The sequence below is a fragment of the Rattus norvegicus genome, chromosome 16 (genome assembly GCF_036323735.1).
Source record: "Rattus norvegicus strain BN/NHsdMcwi chromosome 16, GRCr8, whole genome shotgun sequence".
NCBI classification, from domain to species: domain Eukaryota; kingdom Metazoa; phylum Chordata; class Mammalia; order Rodentia; family Muridae; genus Rattus; species Rattus norvegicus.
The window spans coordinates 58,089,969-58,108,401 of record NC_086034.1 but is presented as its reverse complement, the minus strand read 5'-3'; the positions used below and the strand labels follow the sequence as shown (position 1 = coordinate 58,108,401).

General features: G+C 42.3%; 1 protein-coding gene across 1 annotated transcript in view; it reads left to right on the top strand.

Moving 5' to 3' along the window:
- Pdgfrl (platelet-derived growth factor receptor-like) overlaps positions 1-18,433 on the top strand; it is a 59,907-nt gene that overhangs the window by 2,926 nt on the left and 38,548 nt on the right. Inside the window, exon 2 of the mRNA NM_001011921.1 lies at positions 13,147-13,444. Within this exon, the coding sequence (NP_001011921.1) occupies positions 13,147-13,444 (298 nt within the window). The remainder of the gene's footprint in view (positions 1-13,146; positions 13,445-18,433) is intronic.

Below are 18,433 nucleotides of genomic sequence, written 5' to 3'. Positions count from 1 at the left end.
TGGAAGGGACAATCAAGTATGAAGGCGACATCACTTGAGACACTGACCAGCATCATGGAGCTCATTAACCAAAGCATGTCAGCGTCCTAGAGCTGCTGGGACCAAGGACAACCTGACAATGGCTCTCAAAAATTCTTGGGAACAGACATGTATCGGGCCAGCATTTCTCTTTAGATTTTTGGTGTGCGTGCATAAGCATAGCCAAGTTTCTTGTATGTGGAGCTGGAGTCTAAGCATGAAGCTTGAGTATGTTTTGTGAATCTCCTATCCATACGTAATCTGAAGGTGATGTTAGACAGCACCCACGGTTGGCTGTGGCATTTTCCATTTGTGGGTCAAGTTAGAATTTGCAGTGTATTGAATTTGAAAGTGTTGTTGTTACTGTTGTTGTTGCTGCTGCTGCTGCTGCTCCCCAGATTAGGAATATTCAATCTACACTAGGAAGAAGGTGGCGTAAAGCAATGGACGTCTGTAGGTCAAAAATCGACACATTAAGGTGTCATTAGGCTGTCCCAGAGGCTCTGGAAAGAACTTCACAGCCCCTTGTTAAGTTTTTGGACGTGTCCTATACACTTTGGTATTCCTTGGTATCTTGGCTAGTTTTTAATGTCAAGTGGGCACAAGCCAGTGTCATCTACGAGAAGGGAACCTCAGTTGAGGAAATAAATGCCTCCATAACATCCAGCTGAGGGCATTTTCTTAGTTAGTGATTGATGTGGGCGGGCTTAGCTCATTGAGGGCGTGGCCATCCTGTCTATTGGTCCTGGGTTCTGTAAGAAAGCAGGCTGAGCAAACCTTTCTTATTTCTTTCTCGAAGTCAAGGTGGAAGGACTTTGGAACTTGGAGCTAGAAAAGCCACTGGGTTTGACAGCTCAGTGTGCTGTTCTGTGGGACCTTGGGAGATACTGCTGAGAGCTGTGCACGATGGAGGCCTGGCTTAGAAAGTTCAAAGGGAAGTTTAAAGACCCTATCGGGGCCATTTGCTGGTTTGAATTAAGAATCAACCGTGGTTTATAAGAGGTGGTTTATTTATGGTTCTGGTCAGCTGGGGCTGGAGAATCAACCGTAATTTGTAAGAGGTGAGTCTCTCGGAGGTGTGGCTTTGTCCACACAATTGATGCTGGTCAGCTGGAGCTGAGAAATCGGGGATCACTGGTAGCCGTCATTGTGTTCCCAGAAGCAGCCAAGGTGTATTTTGTGCTGGCAGCTACACTCCGCGGTGTAAGAGTCACCCAGGAGGTGCTAGTTTTGAAAGCAGTAAGGAGTCGTGGAGAGCAGCTGAGGCCTGGCATTGTGCAGCAGGGCAGGAGTCCCTGAAGAGAGCCCAGGAGAAACTATTGGTGAAAATGTAGCCCAGTTGCAGCAGGAGACTGAAATATTTTGGAGACTCCAGTATCGTGAAAAGGCCACTAAGGACAGGAGCAGCCATGGAATGTGGGCCTGAGCCTAGGAGAAAAGCTATGTACGGTGGAAAACTATTTGAAGGATCCTCGGAGAATCCCAGACATTGGACCCTGCTTTATTTACACTGTTGGAGTGTGGTTTGGCTTTGCTCAGATGGTGACTGTGCCTTGGTTCTTCCCTCTTGAAGGAAGAAAGCATTTAACCTACTTTTTATTTTTCAGGAGCCTGCAGTTGAGAGACTTTAAAGTTTTAAAGAGATTTTGGAGTCTTAGAGGTTTGTATTTTTAAAAAGGAGATGGAGTTTTGAGGTGTTCCAATTTATTTTTTTTTCTTTTCTTTTTTTCGGAGCTGGGGATCGAACCCAGGGCCTTGCGCTTGCTAGGCAAGCGCTCTACCACTGAGCTAAATCCCCAACCCCGAGGTGTTCCAATTTATAAAGGTTGTGGAACCTTTAAGTTTGTAATCTGATTTATACTGTGATATTTATTAATATGAAATCTTGGACTGGAGAGATGGCTCAGTGGTTAAGAGCACTGACTGCTCTTCCAGAGGTCCTGAGTTCGATTCCCAGCAACCACATGGTGGCTCTCAACCATCTGTAATGGGATCCAGTGCCCTCTTCTGGTGTGTCTGAAGATAGCAACAGTGTACTCATATACATGAAATAAATAATTCTTTAAAAAGTATATGAAATCTTGAGGATGAACAAAAATGGAAAGATTATTGATAAATAGTGCTGTATTTGCTGTGTTGAGTTAACAAGGGGTCAATTGTCCTGGCTAGTTTCTATGTCAACTTGACACAAGCTAGTGTCATCTAAGGGAGCATCAAATGAGGAATGGCCTCCAAAAGACCCTTTCCTCCCCAACTTGCTTTTGATCATGGGTTTCATCACAGCAATATAAACCCTAACCAAGACCTGTGGCCTATGCAGCACGACTCCAGTGTCTGCTTTTGCTGTCACATGTCTGCCTGTCTTCTGTGTGTCTCTCCATATGGCATTTTCCTCTCTCTCTCTCTCTCTCTCTCTCTCTCTCTCTCTCTCTCTCTCTCTCTCTCTCTCTCTCTCTCTCTCTCCTCCTTCTCCTGAGGACGTCTGTCCTCATCTCAACAGGATTCCATCTGTAAAGAGAATTCTTTACAAGTACCTAGGACAGGACTTTAATGTTTTTCCTTGAGGAACACAAATCCACAAACAGTTCAGTGTGGGATATGAGAGTGGATTGGGGGTGTTTGCTGGATGGAGTTCAAAGCCTACCTGAGATACCGAGGCGACACCTACAGGTGCCACAAGGAAGAGCTAAGGCTGCCCCAGAGCTCTCTCCAGTACCTAGGCAGGCTTTCTTGCAAGTTAAATGAGGATCCATGAGTGGCTCTGAGTAGAGAAGATCCCCTGATCTGACTTACATTTTTAAAAGTTAAAGGCGCCAGAGTGGAAGCCAACTGCCTCCTTAGGGAGACATTAATAATCTAGGAGAAAGCAGGTCGGCCAGGTGTGGTGGCAAAAGATGGAGGGAGACGACCTTCAGGACGCCGCCCTCAGGACGTACTGTAAACCCCAAACCAAAAGGGTTTGCTGCTGCCTAGGAGAGAAAGAAAGGGACTAGCGTGTTTGTCTAGAGTAACCGGATGGAGGAACTTCCTGCTTATAGGCGAGAGGGTGCCTGGGAAGGAGCAGGTCTGAGTGGCTTTCAGAGTTCAGTCTTTTTATCAAGTTTAAGATGCCTGCTAGTCTTCCGGTGGCAGGGTGAGTAACAGAATATTCAGACCAGGAATTTTGAGGCAAGGGCAGGGTGGGAGTGAGGCAGCTTTCGGCACAGAAATTTGGGTAGAACCTCAGAACAGGCAAGCCGCTGGGTCTTAGGACAGGCTTGAAAAGCAGGAAAAGCTCTGGGGGAGACTATAGAATTGTTAAGAACTGGAGACCCAAAACAGTACAATGCCCCACAGAGTGAAGAGAATAAAGGGGTTTTAATTATTTATTTACATTCCAAATGTTTCCCCCCTCCCAGTCCCCCCACCCAGAGTTCTTCAGTCCCTCCCCTTTGTCTCCCACCCACCACCCCACGCTGGCATCCCCCTTCCCTGGGGCATCAATGCTTCTTCGGGGTTAAAGGTTTTTAACTGTCAGCCATGCTAATCTCTAAGTGAAAGGAGGGTGTGGAGTAGAGAAAGCTCTGGATTTGGAGGCATGGATTGATCCAGCTGTTTCCCTATCTCCTTGATGACCTGGAGTGAGCTACATAGCACCTGGAAATTCATTAAAAAAAAAATTAGTGAGATAGGTATAAAATAAGGAGCGCTTAGTGGGCACCTAATGGGAGTTCAGACGCTACCCTCAGCACACAGAATATGTTAACTCAATTACCACAAAATCCATGAGATGGGGGCTGGAAAGAAGGCTCAGCAGTTAAGAGCACTTGCTGCTCCTGCAGAAGACCTGGGTTCAGTTCATAGCACCCACATGGTGACAGCCTTCTCTATCTCCAATTCCAGGGGGTATAGTCCCCTCTTCTAGCCTCCACAGGCACCAGGCATTGTCTGCAACGCACTTACGTACACACAGACACTTACATACATGCAGGCAGAGCACTTGTACACAGGGAATAAAGATAAAACATCTTCCAGCCCTTGAATGGTTATGACCAGCATTGTCCACCCTACGTGTGTATACGAAAGCTAGGACACACATGAACGACTACCCAGGGCTGCTGAGTTACTAAGTGGGATCTGAGGTCACTACTATGTCGGAAGTATTTACCACCCATTTTTCTATACAGCATATTCTACAACCTCTACAGTGCAATGGTGATGAGTTCCACTTCAGTTGCTTAAAATATAAATTCTTGCATATTAATGCTTCTGGAATATAACTATTTACATAGTTCATCAGAAGTCATATCCTTTTCTCTCTTTGAGATTATAATTGCATTTCTCCCTTCCCTTTCCCTCACTCCCAAGCCCCTCATATACCCCTCTTTGCTCTTTTAAATTTATGACCTTTTTTTTCCTTCAGAAAGTCTTTTCCTACACTATATTGCCTGTTTTCTTCTAGCAGGCTCAGTGTTTCAGGTTCCATGTTCAGATGCTAGATCCATTTAGAGAGTGTTTGTGCAAGGCGATGAGCTTGTGTCTAATGTGTAGACAGAGTTCTCTCAGCACCATCTGTTGAAGATGCTTTCTTTTTCCAGCAGTATTTGTCAGACATTAAGTGGATGCGGTTATGTGTACTTATGTGTGCTCGGGGATTTGACCTTGTTTTATTCTTCTGTTTTGTGCCAGTAGCATTGTTTATATTGCTGTGGCTTGGAAATCTATCTTAACATCTGAATTATAATCCTTCTAGCATTGTTCTCTCTGTTCAGGGTTGTTACAGCTATCCCAGCTCATTTGTGGTTCCATTTGCAGTTTTGGACATCTTTTTCTCTGTCTGTGAAGACAGAGATTGGAATTTCGGTGGTGATTGCATTGAGTATATAAATAGCTTTGGGTAAAACTGTCGTTTTCGAAATGCTAATTCCCACGAGCCTGGGATCTCTTTCTACTTTCTAGCGTCTAGCTGTATCTTTTTGTTCATAGGTTTCAAGTTTTCATCGTAGAAGTCCTTCCATCTCTTGTTTGCTTCGTTCCTAGATGTTTTCCTCTGAGGCTGCTATGAGTGGGAGTGTCTCTGGTCTCCTTTATATGTTTGTTGGTGGTGGGTAGGAAAGCTCTTGATTGGTGCGAGTTGATTGTGTATCCTGCCATGTTTCTGAAATTGTTTACTATTTCTAGAAGTTCTCTGGTGGAATTTTTGTGATCTCTGTTGTATACTATCATATCATCTGCAAATAGGGAGTTTGAATTCTTCCCTGTTCGTATCCCTTCGATTTCCATCTCTTGCCTTATTGCCCCAGCTGGTACTTACACCATGACATGAGTGGGGGATGGGTGACATCGTTGCCTCATCCCTGACTTCCGTGTGCTTGCCTCAAGCTTTTCTTCATTTAGGGTTATGTTGGCTGCGGGTTTCTCATACTTAGCTTTTAAGGTATGTTAAGGTGTGTTCCCTTTAGCTCTACATTCTAGGACTTTTAGCATAAAGGCATATTGGATTTTGTCGAGATTTTTTTTCTGCATCTGTTGTCGACTTGTGCGTGCTGACACATTCCTGAACATCAGGGACAAAGCCAACTTGGTCATGATGATCATCTTTTTGATAGATGTCTGTATTCTGTTGGCAAGCATTTTATTAAATATTTTGAGTCTGTGTTTATCAGACACATTGGCTGTGGTTTTCTCTTCCCATTGTGTTTACCTGGTTTGAATATTAGAATGATGCTGGCTCTGTAGAAGAGGTCTGGGAGTACTCCTTTTGTTTTGCTTCTTTGTTTTTTTCTTCCTTCCTTCCTTTCTTTCTTTCTTTTTGTTTGTTTTATTCTTCAATACAGGGTTTCTTTTATTATTTTTTCTTTTTTATACTCCAGATTTTATTCCCCTCCCAGTCTACCCTCCTACTGTTCCATATCCCATACCTCCTCCCTGTACCCCCTGTCTCCACAAAAATGTCCCCATTCTACCCACCCCACCAGACCTCTAAACTCCCTGGGGCCTCCAGTCTCTTGAGGATTAGGTGCATCTTCTCTGACTGAACCCACACCCAGCAGTCCTCTGCTGTATACCTGTTATGGGCCTCATATCAGCTGGTGTATGCTGCCTGGTTGGTGGCTCAGTATCTGAGAGATCCCGGGGGTACAGGTTAATTGAGACAGCTGGTCCTCCTACAGGGTCACCCTCCTCCTCAGCTTCTTCCAGCTTTTCCCTAATTCAACCACAGGTGTCAACAGCTTCTGTCCATTGTTTGGGTGCACATATCTGCATCTGACTCTTTCAGCTGCTTGTTGGGTCTTTCGGAGGGCAGTCATGATAGGTCTCTTTTTGTGAGAGTACCATAGCCTCAGTAATGGTGTCAGGGGTTGGGGCCTCCCCTTGAGATGGATCCCACTTTGGGCTGTCACTGGACCTTCTTTTCCTCAATACAGGGTTTCTCTGTGTAGCCCTGGCTATCCTGGAAGTAACTCTGTAGACCAGGCTGGTCCCAAACTACACAGATCTACCTGCCTCTGCCTCCCAAGTGCTGGGATTAAAGGCATGCACAACCAGCTATGTTTCAATGTTTTGAATAAAGAAGGGATTGGCTGTGGATCTTTGAATGTCTGATAGAATTCTGCTGTGAAGCCATATGGCCCTGGACTTTTCACCTAGTAGGCTTTTTATTACTTTTCTTTAAGAAAAAAAAAAAGACTTCTTGGTTTAATTTCGGTGGTTTGGCTGAATCTGGAAATTCATCCATTTGTTTAGTCTTTCCGCTTCATGGAGTATAGGTTTTTATAAATATTTGCATACAATATTCTGAATTTCTTTGGCATCTGTTGAACTGTTTCCCTGTTCATTTCTGAGTCTGTTAATTTGGGACCTCTTGTTTTTGTCTCGCGGTTGGTGGGGCCAAGGATCTGTCCATTTGGTTTATCGTCTCAAAGGACCAGCTCTTGGATTTGCTGATTCTTTGTATTGTTTTGTTTCTATTTCACTGATAGTTGCTCTAACTTTCATTACTTCTTGCCATCAAATGGGTTTGGATTTGATTTGTTCTTGTTTTCCCAACTGCTTGTTTTTCCATTTGTTTGTGCTCTCCTAGGCACTTAGAGCTATAAATTCCCCTCAGAGGACGGCTTTCAGTGTGTCCCAGAGGGTTTATTGTATTATGTTTTCATTTTCATTCAGGTCTGGGAATTTCTTTTTTTATTTTGAGATCTTCTTTGACCTCTTTGTCATTCAGTAATGAGTTGCTTACTCTCTGTGAGACTGTATTTTCTAGGCGTTTGCTCACTATTGATATCTAAGTTTTATTGCATTGTGTCAGATAGGATGCAAAGGGTGATTTCGATCTTTTTTAATTACTAAAAAAAGCTCCTATGTGCTTCTGGGTAGAATATATATTCTTTGGTTTTTTGGGTGTAATATTCTGTAGATAAATGTTAAGTACATTGGATGTCAATTAAAACTGATGTTTCTCTTTGTCCAGACGTCTTGTCCATTGGAGAAAATGAAATATTGAAATCAATTGCTATTAATGGATTATTGTTAATTGTTGTCTTTAAATATGGTAGTTAATTCTTTAATGAAATTTGAGGTTGCTTAATTTGGTTCATATGTGTTTAGGATAGTTCAAATAGAAACATCTCAAAACTGTTCCCTTGCTTAGAATAAAGCGTCCTTCTTTATCTCTTTTGAGTAGTTTTGGTTTGAAGCCTATTTTATTAGATATTAGGATTTCGACGCCTGCTCGCTCCCATTTGGTTAAAACACTTTTGTTCAACGTTTTACTTAAAGAGGCTCCTGTCTTTAAAAATAAGATACTTTTGGGGCTGGGGATTTAGCTCAGTGGTAGAGCGCTTACCTAGGAAGCGCAAGGCCCTGGGTTCGGTCCCCAGCTCCGAAAAAATGAACCAAAAAAAAAAGAAAAAAAAATAAGATACTTTTCTCAGATTTTGTTTCTTGATCCATAAGAGAATCAAGGCCAGTGTAGTTTAAAGTTATCACAAAATGTTGGTGTTACCGTTGTTGTTGAGTTACCGTGTTGCTTGTGTTCTAGTGCTATTGTGTGTTTTAATAATTACACCTTTGTATTTTTTTCCAGAGACCCTCTGCCATGCTCATTCCTCTCTTCAACCTGAAATAATGCTTCTTGCATTTTATTTAGGTTTGGCTCATTGGGTACTAAGTTTCTAGGTTATTTATGCTGTGCAAAGTTTAGTTTTTCCTTGGTTTCTGGCAGATAGTTTTGCTGGGTATATTAATCTAGATGAGCTATCATAGCCTTTTAGCTCTTGGAATGCATTGTTCAGTCTCTTCTAGATGTGAAAGTATCTATTGAGCAGTCAGCTGTTATTCTGATGGGTTTTTCTTTATAAATGACTTATGGTTTTGCTTTCAATACATTTTCTTTGTCATGTAGACTTAGTGTTTTAATTCTGATATGCCATGGGATTTTTTTTCCTGGTCTTGTCTATTTGTTGCTCTTTGGGCTTCTTGTATTTGTATGGGTGTCATTCCTAAGTCTGAGGGACTTTCCTGTGATCTTGAAGATCTGGTCTATGCTATTGACTTGGGATTCTTCTCCTTCATCTATATTTACGATGTGAATGCAGCCACCCCCCAAATGGTGTCCTACCTTTTCTGTTTGTTCCTTACCCTGTGGGGTTTTTGTTTTTGTGAATTTGTGGTTTGGGTTTGTTCTTTCTTTCTTTCTTTCTTTCTTTCTTTCTTTCTTTCTTCCTTTCAGTTTCATCATCCTTGCTTATTTGGCCTAGATTCTCTATTGTATCTTCAAAAACCTGATATTTTAACTTCTGCTTGATCCATGTACCTGTAAGGTTTTCCTTTGAGTTTATGGTTATTAGGGTTTACAATTCCATCTTCATTTTAGCTTAATTTTTCAATGTTTTTTGTTTTTTTGTTTTTGTTTTTGTTTTTTTTTTTGTTGTTGTTGTTCTTTTTTTCGGAGCTGGGGACCGAACCCAGGGCCTTGCGCTTCCTAGGTAAGCGCTCTACCACTGAGCTAAATCCCCAGCCCCAATGTTTTTATTTCTGTATTGAATTCTGTTTTCAAGACCTGGATTGTCCTTGTCACATCCATCAACTTTGTGTTTGTGTTTTCCTGGGCATCACTTGGGCATTTATTCTACGTGAGCACTTTCTTCTCAAATTCATTAAGCTGTGTGTGTGTGTGTGTGTGTGTGTGTGTGTGTGTGTGTGTGTGTTCTTTAAGGTCCTAAAATTATTTTAAGTTTATGGTTGTTCTTTTAAACATTTGTGTGTCCTGGAGTTCATCTAGGTTTGGCAAACATTTTTACAGAATTGGTACGTTTTAAAGAAAAGATAATGGCTTGATCCTTCATGGTATTTTTACAACTAAATCTGGGGTCATGTGAACTTCTTTTGTTCTGTCTGTTATCAATGTTGGATATGTGAGTGGGTTAGGTCTACGGATTGGAAATGGGTTGACATCAGGTGGACAGAGAGAACTATCATGGTATATAGGATGTGCTTCCTGTTCCAAGCCTGGGGTGTGGGTTAAGTCTAGCTGAGTGGAAAGATTGGACAAGGCATTGGGATCCTGTAGGTTAGGAGATAGAAAGAAATGGTCCTGCCCAAAGATTAGAGCTTCTCTTTATTACAGGTAGAGAAGGTGCACTGGTTAAGAACTGGTGGGTTTCAGGAAAAGGCATGAATGGGTTGTCAGGGCTAAACCCTGACAGAGGACCTGTGAAGTCTCAATACTGAGCTGAGTGGTTGGAAGCAGCTCAAAAGGGACCTGTGTAAGTTGTTACCAGTAGGGCAGGTTCTGTAGGAAGCCTAGAAATTGGCTGCAGTGCAGATGGGTTGTGAGATGCATTCTTTTAGAACATTAGACATAGGAGTTATCATTCAATCCCAGAATGCTGGGTACCTATGTGGCTATTAAAGTGGCTCCTTGGTAAAGAAGATTCTGGGGGTTGAAACAACAACCTCATATACACTAAGAATGTGCTCTATCACCCAGCTATATCTACAGCCCCCTTGGTTTTCTTTAACTTTGAACATTAAACTATGGATCGTTTTATTTTCAGTTAGATCAATAATACAGTTAGAGCAACTGGAGTCTATTGGTCAAAAAGATGGAGTTGTTTTTCCTTGTAGAATAGCAAATATTTGGATGGGTAATAAGAGTAAAACTTCTGTTGTCAAGCTGTGTTGTAGCCACACAGGATGTGATAACTCTGACGTTAAATAGATAGCACTGGTTGGGTAAATTCCATAGGATGTATAGAAAGGTCTGTTATGATGTTACTTAAAGTAGAAACACCAAATTAAGAGCATCGACCAAAAGGTCAGCCAGTCTCATAGACATGGCATGACTAAGATACATATGGGACACAGGATATTTGGACATCAGGATAGTAGTCTTTTATTTTCTGTCTTTGGCAGAGGGGGATAGGGCTTCTGACATAATTCAAAGCTGAGGCTTGTCCCTCACACATGGTGATGCTGAATCAGTGCGTTTCTGCCCATCTGATCTGGTCCCAGTGGCTACAGTGATTCTCCCTCTAGGCAGTTAGCTAATGTGTTACTCATGCTTCTCAGTGCTATAACACAGTAAGAAAGGAATAAAAGCACAGAAGAAATGTGAGGAAAGAGTTTGTGTGGGGTTGTGGTTCATCATGGCCGGACGGCATCCTGGGAAGAGCATAAAGCAGTTGGCCATATGCCTATAGTCAAGAAACAGAGAAAAGATGGCTGGTATGTTCCAGCTTGGGTCTAGGAATCGTGCTTTCTCTCTTGTGAATTCAGTATGGAACTTGGGAAGAGCTTTCATCCTCAGATGAGCCTCTTTGGAACACTCTCACAGACACACCAAGAGCTGTGTCTCCTAGCTGACTCTAAATCCTATTGGCATCAAGCTACAGAGACAACTAAAATTAACTGTGAAAAAGAGCCTACCCGTGTGATCCACTATGTCTAGCTCATCATTAGAATCAGGAGTGAATAAAGAATAATGTGCAGACTTGGCAGGGCTGGGCAAACAGCAGGTGCTGGGGATTCTGCCTTAGAGGACAGAGCCCAGGGACACAACTCTACACCTTGGTAAGGTAAGCAGCTTATGTGCCTAGTGGAAATGAATAGAGGAAAGAAGAAAAATAAGAGAAAACTTGAGTCTAAGAGCCTAATTATGATGGGCTCTGGGGATGCAGGAAAAAATGCTGACACAGGGAACAAGGTATACAAGCCAGAAGGAGGTTGGTAGGATTGGGTGTGGATACCAAGCTAAAAGCTCAGACAGCAAATTAGCTGCAAGGTCTGAATGGGGCTGACCTTAGAGCGAAGGTTGAATAGCTCCTGTCACAAAACTCAAGGAGCTGTATACAGGGAAGCATATAAGGTTAGGCTTTGACAATGATTTTCTCCTGACATCACATTTCCCCACTTGATACAAATAGTCTGTAAGTCCCTCTACTGACCAGGGTTATAATCTCATGTCAATCTGCATGGGATGAAATGTTCATACTGGAATGGGTTACAGAGACTTGAGTTAATCTATATTTTTTGCTACTGATTAACTGAGTGATTTTGTCTAGCATATTTAAAGCCTTTTAGAGCGTGCTGTTTTCATCTATAGCATGAGGACTTTGCCTAAAGGATTTTTGAGGACTCTATAAGTCTGAGTACTTCTCTAACTTTATGGACATAAAATGATACTTTTTGCCATAGGCAGGGATAGTTAATCCAAAGCCCAGCTGAATGCCACCTTTCCACCTTTCCAGGGTAGACACAACAGCACAGCTGAGAGAGACTTAGTTGAGATTTCTAGAGACTAGCGGCTTCCAGAAGGTTCGGAGAGTAGGGACAACTCTGCCTGAGGAAAGCAACGATGGGTTCCTAGTACAGAAAACAACCAACCAACTTACAGCAGATCAGCTTTGTGCTATCACTGTTTGCTGGCAACTCCCAACAGTGTTGATGAAAAGATGCCTCCAAAATTAGTTCATTAACCAAACTTCAAGCCATTGCTTGATTAATGTTGGGTTTCTTTCCTATTACCTTCCTCCTAATTTATAAGACAGTCCCTCCCTCACCAAACCCCAATCAAGCCTATTGGCTAGACTGGATGCTAGGGAGTGCTAGCAATTTACCCATCTCCATGACTCTCCCTATCTGCTTTCTCTCCTTCAGCACCAGGGTTGCACACCGGCTCTCTGTAGTTGCTGGGGATTGAACTCATGTCCTCACGGTTCCCTTACAGGCATTCTACCACCCGAGCCATCTTCCCAGTCTTACAATTGAGTTTCAATAGCTTGCTCGTGAAGCTTTAAACTGTTATGCGTTTGACATGTCTTTTTTAAAGACAGGGTGGCATGTAGCCCAAGTCAACCTTAAATTCGCTGTATAGCTGAAGAGAACTTTGAATTTCTGATTCTCCTGCCTCTACATCCTGAGTGTTCAGTTTACAGCCATGTACCACAATGTCCTGTCTTATACAGTGCTAGGGATTGAAACAAAGGCTCGGTTGCATACTAGACAAGCACTGCACCACGTGTGCTATATCCCCACCCCTACAAATGTTATATTCTACATCCCCAATAAATATATAGAGCCCACACTATATTCCCATTTTGAGAGAGGTTTTAAGTCACCTGAATATATTTCTAATGCTACTTGTGCATTAGAGATTAGCATCTGTGCATTTAAAGAGTCACCTTAGAGTGAGCACCAGGAAAAGTCATTAGTGAGACCTAAAACAGATTCTGGGTGTCTTCAATGCATCCCTCCTAGGTGATCACCTCTGTGAGATGGAATATGAACAAAAGAAAAAAATGATCTGGTTTTATATAATTTTAATTTATATTTTGCTGATTTTGAATAATAGCCTTGAAACCAAAATATATTTCTTTTAAACTTTTGTCTTAAAACTAAAGAATGGATGAAGAAGGGGCTGGGGATTTAGCTCAATGGTAGAGCGCTTGCCTAGCAAGCACAAGGCCCTGGGTTCGACCCTCAGCTCCGAAGAAGAAAAAAAAATGGATGAAGAAAAAGGATCGTTTTATTGTTTATGATTATGGCTGAAAAGGATTTGGACATAGGCCAGGGAGTGTTGATGTCAGCTGCTGTGGGTTTCTTACACTCTTCCACTGTTACTCAGTGTCCGCTCTCACACCTCTGCAGTTGCTGGGCAACATCCTCCTAAGAACAAGCGTCCAAAGGAACAAGGAGAAAACAGGATCAAACCAACCAACAAAAAGGCCAAACCCAAGATTCCTAAGATAAAGGACAGGGACACAGCAGACTCAGCCCCAAAGAGCCAGTCCATCATGATGCAAGCGATGGACAACGGTCGCTTCCAGAAGCCTGCAGCCACAGTGAGCCTCATGGCGGGGCAAAGTGTAGAGCTCCGATGTAAGGGAAGCAAAGTGGAGTGGAGCTATCCCGCCTACCTGGACACCTTCAAGGACTCCCGCCTCACGTAAGCATCACTGGCTTCCTGTTCACTGCACCGGGCTAAGGGCTTAGTTTCTCTTACCTCTGACATCCGCCGTCACAGTCCACATGACTATAAAATAGTGTCATCAGTGTCACCCTCCTAGGGGACCTCCATTGGGAGATGGGGTCTCAACAAAAGAATAATGTTCTGGTTCTCTTTTACTTTTTAAAGAAATGTTCACCTTTTATTAAAAACAGTTTTATTTTCTCACATAACGTAACCAGATTACTGTTTCCCTTCCCTTCCCTCTACTCCTCCTGGTCCCTTCCTATCTGAATCCACTCTTTTTGTTTCTCATTAGAAAATAACAGGCTTCTAAGAGGTAATAATAAACTATAATAAGGTGAAACCAAAAAAAAAAAAAAATCACTTCAGAGTCAGACAAGACAAATCAATGGAGGAAAAAGAGCCCAAGAGAAAGCACAGGAGTCAGAGACCCACTCATTTGCACACTCAGCAATCCCATAAAAGCACTAAACTGGAAGCCATTATATATGTGTGGAGAACCAGGGGCAGCCTCTGTGCTCACCGATCCCGTCTCTTTGAGTTCATATGAGCTGCGCTCATGCTGATTCTGAGGGACTTGTTCTCTGGTCTCCCCCATTGCCCCCTGGCTCTCTCATTCTGTCCACCTCCTTGTACTCCGTGTTCCCTGAGCTTGGAGGGGAGGAACTTAAAGGGAACATCCCATTTATGTCGGAGTACTAAATCTCTCTCTATGTTCTGGTTTCATAAGGGGAAATTTTAGTTCATACTTTTGCTGATTTTGAGTAAGACCTTTGAGGCTGAAATACATTTCTTTTAGCATAGCGTCTTAAAACCAAAGAATGCATGAAGAGAAATGGTTGCTTTGTGATTTTAGCAGAGACTAGTGTAAATCTTTCCACAGTTAAAAAATTGACACCCATCCCACAACGTTCCTTGGAGGAAAGGGTTTTATAGAAAACCACACAACAAAAAATGAATAGGAGTCCAAATGTTTTTTTTTAAATGTAGTGCACAGGAATGAATATTTAAGAATTAATTTTGTGAAAATAATAATGTACTCGATGTTTTTCATTCTTTTTAAACTATCACAGGGATACCAAAATGGCCAGACGGGTTCCTATGAACAATCTGCCCAGAGACCAATTTTAGTTGCTTTGAAGCCTTCTAGCCATATCTGCTTAGTTTTACTCTTATGAATATATATGGTTGCTACAAACACTGAAGATTTCTTATGTTTGAGTGACCATCTGCTGGGCGGAGCTTCTTCAGGAATGGAGGTTAAGATGACGGAAGGTGAAAAGCTGGTGCTCAGTAGTAGAAATCTCATTTGGTGTGTGTACAAGGTGCTGGGGTCTAGACCACATGTCTGTGCACATACATGTGTATGTGCACATGCACACATACATACATACATACACACGCGCACACACACACACACACACACAGAGAGAGAGAGAGAGAGAGAGAGAGAGAGAGAGAGAGAGAGAGAGAGAGAGATCTGAGCTCTGAAAAGCAAGAATGGAGAGTCTACTTCAAATGGTACTAAGAGAGCCCTGACTGCCAGCCAGCTACAGTACGTAGGAATGTGTTTGGAGTTAAAACTCTGTGTATCTTGAAGGAAGTCACCTAAATCATTTGGGTCTTGGTTTCCTTGGGCAGAAAGTGTGTAGGATGTCATGATCAGAGTAGGCTGAATGATGGCTACTCTTTCTTGGTTGTCAAATTGACTTGTTCTATCAATGTGGAATTAACTGAAACCCAAGTGTCTGGGTATACCTGTGAGAGACCTTTTTTTTTTCCTTAGATTCACTTTGTAAGTTCTTTTCCTTTAGAGGACACTGACTATTACAGACATTGCCACCAGAAATGGTTCTAGAGCAACAGACGTTTAAGAATGAATTTTGTATTTGGAATAGGCGTTCCAACTTAACCATTAAAGTGTGTCTCTCTAGTTGCTGGAGTTGTTTGCTCAAATAGAAGTTCAAAGAGAATTAAAAGCTCTTGTGAAGTACTTACAAACTTAAGGATAAATGCATCTGATTATACTGAGGCAGTGGATTTGGTAATTCTGTATATAAAACATACAATTTTGTAAAAACAAGGTACCACTGGTTGGTTGCTCCTAATATCTGTGGATAAAAATGACAAAGAAGAGGAATGTGTTCTGTGATAAAACTAACCAACCTCTAAAATCTCAGAATATGGTAAAAGATAACAGTGACCTCAGTGATAGAAATGACCCGTTCCAGATGCTTGTCAACAGTCTAAAGCTTTTAAAGTATGCCCTTGAAGAGACTCTTCTCTCCAGCAGCCACAGAGCTCAAGGAAAATCAAACCAAAGCTCTTAAATTATCATCAGATTGGATAAATGACAGCCAAAACTCACGTCTCAGCCTTAGAGGGTGTCAGCAATTAAAGGGCATTCACTGGTAAAACATGGGATTTGTAACTTGGAGTGGAGATGATGGGAGGTCACTATTGACACTGAAAACTTAAAGCCCTCAAGTTCCCGCCTGAGGAAGCAGTCTGTCCACCCCAGCAAAGGATGCACTCACACCCCAACCCTCTGAAATATTGCTGTGCTGGCTGGTTTTATGTCAACTCGACACAAGCTAAAGTCATCTAAGAGGAGGGAACCTTAATTTAAAAAATGGCTCCATAAGATGAGGCTATAGGCAAGCCTACAGGGCATATTCTTAATTTATGATTGATTGGGGGGGGAGGGTCCAGCCCATTGTAGATAGGGCCACCTCTGGGTTGGTGGTCCTGGGTTCAATTTGAAAGCAGGTTGAGGGTTGGGGATTTAGCTCAGTGGTAGAGCGCTTGCCTAGGAAGCGCAAGGCCCTGGGTTCGGTCCCCACCTCCGAAAAAAAAAACCAAAAAAAAAAAAAAAAAAAAAAAGCAGGTTGAGCAAGCCATAGAGAGCAAACCAGTAAGCAGCACTCCTCCATGACCTCTTCATCAGCTCCTGTTCCAAGTTCTTGAGTCTCTCATGCTTTTGATTATGAACTGTTATATGGAACTGTGAGTGAAATAAATCCTTTCCTCCCAAATTTTCTTTTGGTCATGGTGTTTCATCACAGCAATAGTAATCCTAATATAGACAATTTCCTCTCCCTCCTTTTGACCGAGAAAGTTAATCCTTACCATCGATGACCTTCTCTGAAGGAGACCAGGAAAGACAATACTGATGTTCCTCAAGGTCTGCCCATAGTTTCTTCTAGACCTGTAACCAGACTCAAGGCAAAGCAGGCCTCTAGAGGGGAGGCAGAAAGTGTAGTCCATGAGGAAATGCGCTTAATGAGTTTGCTAATTCATTCAAGCAGAAGTCTGGGGAATATGTGTGGGGATGGATTTTTAAGGGTATGAGATAATAGTGGAAGGAACATAAAATTGGATCAGGCTGAGTTTATTAATATAGGTTCACTGAGTGAAGATTCTAGGTTTAATATTATATTTAATATAATAATCTCACAGGGTTAAAGACAGTGTCAATGGTTTGTTTGAATTGTTTGAACGGTTTAAATGTCTGTTGAATGGTTGGCGAAAGCAGTTGTCAAAATATGGCCTATTGAAAAGGGGTTGGAGATACCCAACATCCCTTGACTTAGGATTGATGAAGGAATTTTAAGGCTCAGAAAAATTGCAGTGCTAGAGTGAGTATGCTGTGTACAACCTAATCCTCCACAAAGGGAAGACCCAGGAGATATACCCTGCATTAACCCTGGAGGACAGAAAATGGTGAGAGAACACAAACACATTTGAAGAACTTCGTTGTCAACTTTCCCCTTGTGCCGTACCTTATGATTGAAATGCAGTGGGTTTAGTTGGACTCCAGAGTAGCAGATGGTAGCAATGGGTCTCCTCCAAAGGCAAGGTGATTGTTGCTATCCTAATGAGCAGCACAGGCAAAGCCATATTGATAGTGATCTAACCCATGGTATCCAGCACAGGCAAAGTGAATTTTATGGTACATGACTCATAAAGACCTTTGGTATCAGCTAATCAATCATGGTGTTTCCAGGCATGAAGTAGATAAGAATCCTACTGCATTTTTCTTTGGTCTTTATAAATGGGAAAATTCTCAAATGAAAGGCTGCACAGAATGGTGGCAAAAGGGAATCTCAGCCAAGGAACCAACTTTGACACTTGCGCCAGTTTGCAGACTCGGGATACCTTGAGTGAAGAAATGTCTAGGTTCCCCTTGGTAAAATACCTAAGAGTTTTACTGTTACCCTTTCTCCAGTTCTTCCCCAGAGGGACCCATGGCCTTTTTGTAAGGGTAATTTACACTGGGATAAAAGAAACAATCAGACTCTCCAGAGTCTATTGGATTGTGGTTCTGAATTGACGCTGATTCTGGGAGAACTCAAGAAACATCGTGGCCTTCCTGTTAAAGTGTAGGGGCTTGTGAAAGTCAAGTGATTGAGTTTTGACTGAAGTCTGATTCATAGTGGGTCCAATGGGTCCCCAAAATCATCCTGGGGTTCTTTCCCCAGTCTGAGGATGTATATTTGAGATCTATATGCTCAGAAGTTGGCAGAATTATCACATTGATTCCCTGAGTTGTAGTTAATGACCCTGAGTTGGGGCTGTTATGGTTAGAAAGTCTAAACGGAAGCCTTTAGAGTTGTCTTTGCCAAGAAAAATAGGGAATCAAAAGCAATATCACATCCCTGGAGGAACTGCAGAACTCAGTGCCACCATCAAGGACCTGAAAGACGCAGAGGCCACGGTTCCCACCACCTCTCCCTTTAACTCTCCTGTCTGGCCACTGCAGGAGACAGATGGATCGTGGAGAATGAGAGCTGGCTATTGCCAAGTCAGTCAAGTAGCAACTCAATTGCAGCTACTGTATGAGATGCGACATCTTTATTGATCAGATTAGCACATCTCCTAGTACACAGTATACAGCTATCAATCTAGCAAATGTGTTTTTCTCAGTCCTTGTCCATAAGGACCACCAGAGGCAATTTGCTTTTA